At 57.1% G+C, this 8,323-nt stretch overlaps 1 protein-coding gene across 1 annotated transcript; it reads right to left on the reverse strand.

The window, feature by feature from the left end:
* Positions 1–3,129: 3,129 nt before the first annotated feature.
* LOC100979953 (small ribosomal subunit protein uS19) lies at positions 3,130–7,703 on the reverse strand. The gene has a single exon (XM_055103272.2). The coding sequence runs from the start codon at positions 5,488–5,490 to the stop codon at positions 5,137–5,139; it is 354 nt and encodes a 117-aa protein (XP_054959247.1). The 5' UTR covers positions 5,491–7,703; the 3' UTR covers positions 3,130–5,136.
* Between the last annotated feature and the right edge of the window lie 620 nt (positions 7,704–8,323).

Below are 8,323 nucleotides of genomic sequence, written 5' to 3' on the forward strand. Positions count from 1 at the left end.
GTGGATGCTGGGCGTGGTGGTTTACTCCTGTGATTGCAGCACTTTGGGAGGCCGAGGCGGGCAGATCGCTTGAGGTCAGGAGTTTGAAACCAGTCTGGCCAACATGGTGAAACCCCATCTCTACTAAAAATATGGAAAAAAAAAAAAAAAAAGCCAGGTGAGGTGGTGCACGCCTGTCATCCCAGCTACTCGGGAGGCTGAGGCAGGAGAACCTCTTGAACCCGGGAGGTGGAGGTTGCAGTGAGCTGAGATCGTGCCTTTGCCCTCCAGCCTGGGCAACAGAGCGAAACTCTGTCTCAAAAAGGAAAAAAAAATTAGCTCGGCGTGGTGGTGCACAACTGTAGACCCAGCTACTCGGGAGGCTGAGGTGAGAGGATGGCTTGAGCCCAGCAGGTGGAGGCTATAGGGAGCTATGATCACACCACTGCACTCCAGCTTGGGCAACAAAGCAAGACCCTGCCTCAAATAATAGTAATAGTAATAATAATAATAATAATTTAGAGGTGGGTCTGGAATCTACTGGGGAGAGGGGTGCGGCTTCGAGGAACCTCTGGGGATCCCCAGAGCTGTGAACCTGACTGATTCATTGGTTCTGTGCATCGTTTTGGGGTCAGGCCTTGGGATGAGCATTTTATAGGGCCCGTATCCTTCATAGCCATCCATGGGCTTCAGTTTCCCTCTCTGGGTAGTAGCAACAGCCCGCCTAGGGCTGGGAGGGGGCAGCTGGGAGGATGGAGGGAGGAGACGGGGCCTGTGCATGGCTGGCCCCGGGGACACCGCTGGCCGGCACACACCTGAACATGGTGGAATTCCTGGGCCTCAGGATCCAATCAAATGTTGTGAAACCTCCACTGGCAAGCTCTGCCTCCGTGTAACTCAGTTTCCCCACCTGCTCCAGGCCAGGGCAGGGGCTCTGTCATCTCCTAAGCTCTTCCCCTTGCAAATGGCACGTCTGTAAGTTCTGGGGTCCCAGGGGCCTTCACGCCAGGCACGCCCCGATTGAAGAAACTGAGGCACAGAGAGGCTGGGGGTGACGCGGCAGGTGACCCGGCCCAGGGGACTGAGGTCTTTACGGCTGGACGATGGTCGCCTGCATCCCACCTGCCGTGACGACGGCGTCTCCGGCACAATTAGCTAGCGGGAACGCTCCCAGCTAATTAATTCAGCTGCGCTGGGCCCGGTGACGGGGGCCGCCTCCTAATGAGGCAGCCCAGGCACAAAGACCCCTGTGTGTGCCCCGCCCCGCCCCTGCCCAGCGCGGGGTGGACGCACGGAGGCACAGAGGGCCGGCCGGCCACCGTGCTGAGCACCGCGGGGGAGGCCTCACCATGCCCCACTCCACAGAGGACCCCGAGGCTCAGAGAGGGAGGCGACCCCCACAGCCCATTCACGCCGAGACCCCCAACCCAAACTGCAACGTGACCACAGGGACAGAGAGGACCAGGGACAGAATGAGATCAGGGATCACGGGAGGCATCCCAGCGCTGACTGTGATGCTGTTACAAAAACACAATAGTGTCCTTCCCTCCATTTTAAGTACAATTGCATGGATTTCAGTGCATTCAGAGACTTGTGCAGCCATCAGCTCTGATTCCAGAACATTCCATCACCCCAAAAGGAAGCCTTGTCCCCATCAGCCGTCACTCCTTATCCCCTCCCCTGGCACCAACGTATCCCCTCCTTCCCTGTCTCTGTGGATGGGCCTGTCCTGGACGTTTCATGGAAATGGGTCACACACTGTGTGGCCTTGCGTGTCTGGCATCTCTCAGTGAGTGTGACGTCCTCAAGGTGCACCTGCGCTGTGGCCTGGGTCAGAGCCTCGCTCCTTTTCACAGCTGAGCATGTTCCGGTGTGTGGAAGGACCACGCTGTGTTTATCCAATCATCTATCCAGGGGCACTTGGGTACTTTCCACCTTTTAGCTATTATGACAATTGTTAAAAATACAATTTATTATTATTATTGTTTTTTGTAGAGATGGGGTCTTGCTATATTTCCTGGCTGGTCTCGAACTCCTGGGCTCAAGTGATCCTCCCGCCCTGGCCTCCCAGAGTGCTGGGGGTGCCAGGCATGGTAGCTCACCCCTGTAATCTCACCATTTTCAGAGACTGTCTCTAAAAAACAAAGAACAAAAACTCACAAGCCAAAGTTCTTGTGATTACAGAAGTGAGCCACCACACCCAGCCAAGATGCTTTTTTTTAGATTGATTATTTAACTCTGTATTATTTATTAGAGACGGGGTCTCACTCTGTCGCCCAGGCTGGAGTGCAGTGGTGCGATCACGGCTCACTGAAACCTCTGGCTCCCGGGCTCAAGCGATTTGCCTCCCGCAGCCTCTGAGTAGCTGGCACTACGGGCATATTGTGACAATCTTATTATTTTTGAGACAAAGTTTCAATGCAAAAGGTGACTTTGCTTTTTCGTTTTTGTTTTTGTGTTTTTTCGAGACTGAGTCTCTCTGTCACCCAGGCTGGAGTGTAATGGCATGAACCCGGCTCACTGCAGCCTCCGCCTCCCACGTTCAAGCAATTCTCCTGCCTCAGATTCCCGAGAAGCTGGGATTACAGGTGTGTGCCAACTCGCCCAGCTAATTTTTGTATTTTTAGTAGAGATGGGATTTCACCATATTGGCCAGGCTGGTCTCAAATTCCTGACCTGAAGTAATCCACCTGCCTTGGCCTCCGAAAGTGCTGAGAATACAGACGTGAGCCACTGCGCCCAGCCTAAAAGGTGACTTTGGGTAAATACACAAAGAATGGCTGAGCTCCTGCCTCTGGGCCTTTGCACACACTGTCCCCCCACCCCACCCCACTGCCCCGATGAACCTCTCTTGCAGATTGCAGCCAGGCTCCCCAACTCAGCCCCTTCCAACTCAGCTCAGATGTCACCTGAGCTCCTGGCCAGGAGGCTGTGGTGCCCTTTGTGACTGTTTCCTTACCTGACTCCTCCCCAGGCTGCAGCCGCTGAGGGCAGGGCTGGGTCTGTCCTGGTTATCACCGGGACCAGTGCTGGGCCCAGAGCAGGGAATCTCCTGGGACCGTGTCATTGGCCACACGCAGACACGTGTACACACACACACGCATAGCCCTGCGCTTGCACCTGCATGCCTGTGTACCCCTGTGTCGCCCGACACATGTGTTTTGGGCCCGAGCCTCTCAGGAAGTGACCTCCACTCCCGCGCCAGACCCTGATCAGACCCTGGTGCCTGTCCCAGTGGCTGCATCAACGTGTCGAGTGGCCACTCACTCCAGGGGCTGTGCTGGGATGTCCCCGCCGGGTGTGGGCGCTCCTTGGGGAACCTGGTTACCCCCGACCCCAGCCCCAGTGAGACCCCAATGCCGGCTCCTGCCAGCCCTGGACAGCCATTGGTACGCTGGTCCCGCGCAGAGTCTTTTCCGCCCGGAGAATCCTGAGGGAAGTCATCTCCCTCCTGCCGGCCAGTTACTGCCGCCTCGGTGCTCGCCGCGGGCAGGGGGTGGCGGGAGGCTGCTGGGGGAAAGGAGGCCTGAGGCGCCCAAAACTCTTGAGTGCGGCTTGGGGTGGAACGTGCCGCCCCCCACAGCCCCGGTGGCCCAGGGCAGGGCTCTGCCTCCCCCCAGACCTCACCACTGAGCCTCAGTGTCCCTGTCTACACCTGTGTTTGAGGAGAAAACCCCTTGGTCCCCACCCTCTGGTCCAAACAGCCATGATGGAGGGGGGCTCACTTTTTTTTTTTGCTTTTTAGAAATGGTGTCTCATTCTTCACCCTCAAAACTGAACGGAGGCTGGGCATGGTGGCTCCTGCCTGTAATCCCAGCAATTTTGGAGACTGAGGCAGGCTGATTGCTGGAGGCCAGGGGTTCAAGACTAGCCTGGGCAACAGGATGAGACCCCCCACCACCACCATCTCGGCAAAATAAAAATTAAAAAAGTAGCCAGTCATGCTGGCACGCACCTCTGGTTCCAGCTACTCGGGAGGCCCAGGGGGGAAGATGCTTTGAGCCCAGGAGGTTGAGACTGCAGTGAGCCATGATCACACCACTGCACTCCAGCCTGGGTGACAGAGCCAGACCCTGTCTCAAAAAAAAAAAAAAAAAATACTGAACAGCTCACACCAGTAATCCCAGCACTTTGGGAGGCCAAGGCGGGTAGATCACTTGAGGTCAGGAGTTCGAGACCAGCTTGGCCAACATGGTGAAACCTTGTTTCTACTAAAAATACAAAAATTAGCCGGGTGTGATGGCAGGCGCCTGTAGTCCCAGCTACTCGGGAAGGCTGAAACACAAGAATCACCTTGCAGGGATCCAACAGCCACAGGGCAGTAATGAGAGGCTCCAGAAAAGAAAAGAAAACAAAACAAAACAAAAATAAGAAAAACAAACAAAATAAGAAGAAGAAAAAAAAAAGAAGACCCCCCCCCCACCGTCCCCAGGGGCCACAGCACTCTGTCCTCTGGTCCCCCAACCCAGCCCTGACACCTGCTTCTTCCCCAGGGCACTTCTCACTCACGGGTGTTCCCTCTTTGCCCTGGCTGGCACACCCTTCCCGAGTCTCCTCTGGGCTCTCCCCACCTTTTTTTTTTTTTTTTTTTTGAGATGAAGTTTCGCTCTTGTCGCCCAGGCTGGAGTGCAGTGGGGCGATCTCGGCTCACTGCAAGCTCCGCCTCCCCGGTTCACACCATTCTCCTGCCTCAGCCTCCTGCGTATCTGGGACTACAGGCGCCCACCACCATGCCCGGCTAATTTTTTGTATTTTTAGTAGAGACGGGGTTTCACTGTGTTAGCCAGGATGGTCTTGATCTCCTGACCTCGTGATCTGCCTGCCTCGGCCTCCCAAAGTGCTGGGATTACAGGAGTGAGCCACCGCGCCCGGCCTTTTTTTTTTTTTTTTTTTTTTTTAGACGCAGTCTCACTCTGTCGCCCAGGAGTACAGTGGCGTGATCTCAGCTCACTGCAACCTCCGCCTCCCGGGTTCAAGCGTTTCTCCTGCCTCAGCTTCCCGAGTAGCTGGGACTACAGGCACGTACCACCACGACCCTATTTTATTTTTTTATTTTTTTATTTTTAGTAGAGACGGGTTTTCTCCATGTTGGTCAGGCTGGTCTTGAACTCCCGACCTCAGGTGATCCTCCCGTCTCGGCCTCCCAAAGTGCTGTGATTACAGGCATGAGCCGCCGCGCCCGGCCATCTCCACCTGGTTGAAGGTCTTGCCGTCGTAGACGCCCACCGTGCTACCCACCATCGCGGGCAGGAGAAGCACGTCCCGCGGGTGCGTCTTCACCACTTCCGGCTTCTCCGTGGGCGGCGCCCCCTTCTTGGCCTTGCGCAGGCGCTTGAGCAGCGAGTGCTGCTTCCGCCGCAGGCCCCGGTTCAGCCGCCGCCGGCGCGCGCTGTTCAGCTGCGTCAGCTGCTCCGAGGACGTGTCCAGTGGCTGGTCCAGGTCCACGCCGCGGTGGGTGAAGTTGCGGAAGGTCTGTTTCTTCTGCGCTGTACCTCTGCCATCTTGCTGCATCCTCAGAATAGCTCTCCAGGCCCTTCTTTATGAGACAGGGTCTTGCCCTTGTTGCCCAGGCTGGAATGCAGTGGTGTGATCATGGCTCACTGCAGTCTTGACTTCTTGGGCTCAAGCGATCCTCCTGCCTCAGCCTCCCGAGTAGCTCGAACCACAGGTGCACACCACCATACCTGGCTAATTTTTGATTATTTGTAGAGATGGGGTCTTGCTACGTTGCCCAGGCTGATCTCAAACTCCTGGGCCCAAGGGATCCTCTTGCCTCGGCCTCCTAAAATGCTGGGATCACAGGCGTGGGTCACCGTCCCCGGCAAGCTCTGGGCCCTCCTGCACGGTCGCCTGGTGGAGCAGAAACCACCGCCAGCGGCTCCCCGTCCATTTGTCTGTGCACATTCCTGGGCTCAGACGGTGGCTTCCGAGGCCGGAACTGCGGAGTCACCTGCTCCGCACTTGAGTCTGGAACGTCTCAGACCGGACCCCTCCCTTTACAGCCTGAGAGAGGGAGAGACCCTGCCCAGGCCTCCCAGGGGCCTGCCCACCCGACAGCCCCTGACTCCCCCACCCTCATTGATCCAGAAATGGACGGCTTCGGCCCAGGAGCGATCAATGCGCCCTAATGGACATGTGTGTTGGGGGGGAGGGGCGCTCAGTCGCAGGAGACACCCTTCCCTGTGCAGAGGGGGAAACTGAGGCCGCTCCCAGGCCCCATGGGTCACTGGCCCGAAGCAGTGGCCCAAAGCAGGGGTTGCATCTGGAGCAGCCCAGGGAGAATGAAGCTGGGGACCCTTCATTCCGGGGGTCATTAGGGACACCCCACCAGGCTGTGTGTGCCCAGGGTGGTCTCTTCCCCAGCTCCGACTGCCCCGCCGGGTTTTGGGGCTTACGGTTCTGTCCTGGGCTCAAGTCCTGGCTCCCACCAGGCGCTGTGGGGCATCCCCTCTGGGTCTGAGGTCCACAGTGCCTGTCTCCAGGCATGAGAGAAGCTTCTAGAGACAATCTGTGAGCATCTTTCAACAGCATCCCCCATCCCTGCCTCTCCCCAGCTCAAGCTCCGAAGGGAGCGTGGATGGCAGGAGAGAGGAGGGAGGTGTGGGGCAAGTTTATCTCTCACGGGCTTTCTCCGCCCCCATCTGGCCTCCCCTGGGGCTTCTGTGATTCTTTGTTTTTTTTTGAGGCAGGGTGTTCCTCTGTCCCCCAGGCTGGAGTGCAATGGTGCTATCGTGGCTCACTGCAGCCTCCACCTCCTAGGCTCAAGCAATCCTCCCACCTCAGCCTCTCGCGAGTGGCTGGGACCACAGGCACGCGGCTCCATGCTAGCTAATTTTTTTTATTTTTTGTAGAGATGAGGTCTCGCTGTGTTGCCCAGACTGGTCTTGAACTCCTGGCCTCTGGTGATCCTTCCACCTCAGCCTCTTGGGTAGTTGAGACTACAGGCATGAGCCACCACACGTGGCTAATTTTTGTTTATTTATTTATTTATTTTTGTAGAGATGGGGTTTCACCATGTTGCCCAGACTGGTTTCCCAACTCCTGAGCTCAAGGGATCCTCCCGCCTTGGCCTCCCAAAGTGCTGGGATTACAGGCATGAGCCCAGTCTGAGACCCACTTTGTAGATAAGGAAGATGAGGTCAGAGAAGGGGAGTGCCCAGGCCCTGGGCCCCACAGCCGGGACCCCTTTAGGGTCCAGTGGATGGCAGAGGGGAGGCAGCCTGACCACTACCGACTCCAGCCAGTCGCCCCAGCCTGGCCTCCCGCCCCAGCCTCCAGGGAGAGCAGCGCAGGTGCCCAGAGAAGCGACGAATCTGGATATTTCTTCCCCACATGAGGAGGAGCTGGGGGCACCTGAGTGGGTGGTCTCGGCGCTGGGCGGTCCTCATGGCCCCCTAAGCGTTGAAAACCAGAGCTTGTTATGATCTTGTGATGGGAAGGGGGCCCGCCTCTCGCCGGGACCGCTGTCGGCCCCCTCTGCCCGCCCACCAGGCACTAGAGTTATGGTTTCCAATATCCCATGCCCCTCCCAGCCTGAGCATTAATGACGGTGGTATCCGAGTCCCCGAGCACCCAGGGCTGTTATTAACATCGTCCATCACGCTTGTGGCTGCGGCTCTAGAAGCTCTTTGGCTAGGAAGGGAAACTGAGGCACCGAGAGGTTCGCCTCGACCCCTGCGTGAGGGCACAGCTGCAGACATCGGATAAGCCCAGGTTCCAGTGCCCTCTCCACCACCCGCTGTGGGTGAGGCCGCTGTTCTCTGAGCCTCAGTTTGCTCATCTGGAAAACAGGCTACAGTGACACAGGGTGGGGTCTCACATCCTGGGGGCTCTTGATGAGCAGAATCGCCAGGCCCATGGAGGCAGGCCCTTTGTTGCCTGATCTTCCCGCCTTCCCTGTGATCCCATTGTCTGGCACAATGCCAGCAAGCCCTCCACGGATGTTTGTGGAATGACTGAATGAGCGTGTCATGTGTGGACTCTGAGTCAAGTGCTCTTTCTTGCCAACTGGGCAAGACTGGAGGCAAAGGGCTCATTCTCCATCATTCACTCCTCCAGGAAGGCCTAGGGGGCAGGGGTGGTGGTGGGGAACAGCCTCTCGCAGGTGAGGGGGGCAGCGGGGGAACCACGGGAGTCAGCCGTGCTGGCTGGCAGATCTTTAAATTAAAATACATATATACACCAGATAAATAAACTCAGCCCGCATCCTGGTGACAGGCAGAATTAAGTTGCCCAGTTGGGGACCGGGCAGCGAAGGCTGGGGGTGGAAGGGGATGGGGCCGAATTACCAAGGGCGGTGACTCAGCCCCATCCTCTCCCACATTGTATCCCATGAACATTCCTG

Source organism: Pan paniscus, chromosome 20 (genome assembly GCF_029289425.2).
Source record: "Pan paniscus chromosome 20, NHGRI_mPanPan1-v2.0_pri, whole genome shotgun sequence".
NCBI classification, from domain to species: Eukaryota; Metazoa; Chordata; class Mammalia; order Primates; family Hominidae; genus Pan; species Pan paniscus.

What these genes read in the sequence shown, in the direction of transcription:
- LOC100979953 (XM_055103272.2), bottom strand. Translation starts at nt 5,490, where the DNA reads ATGCAGCAAGATGGCAGAGGTACAGCGCAGAAGAAACAGACCTTCCGC.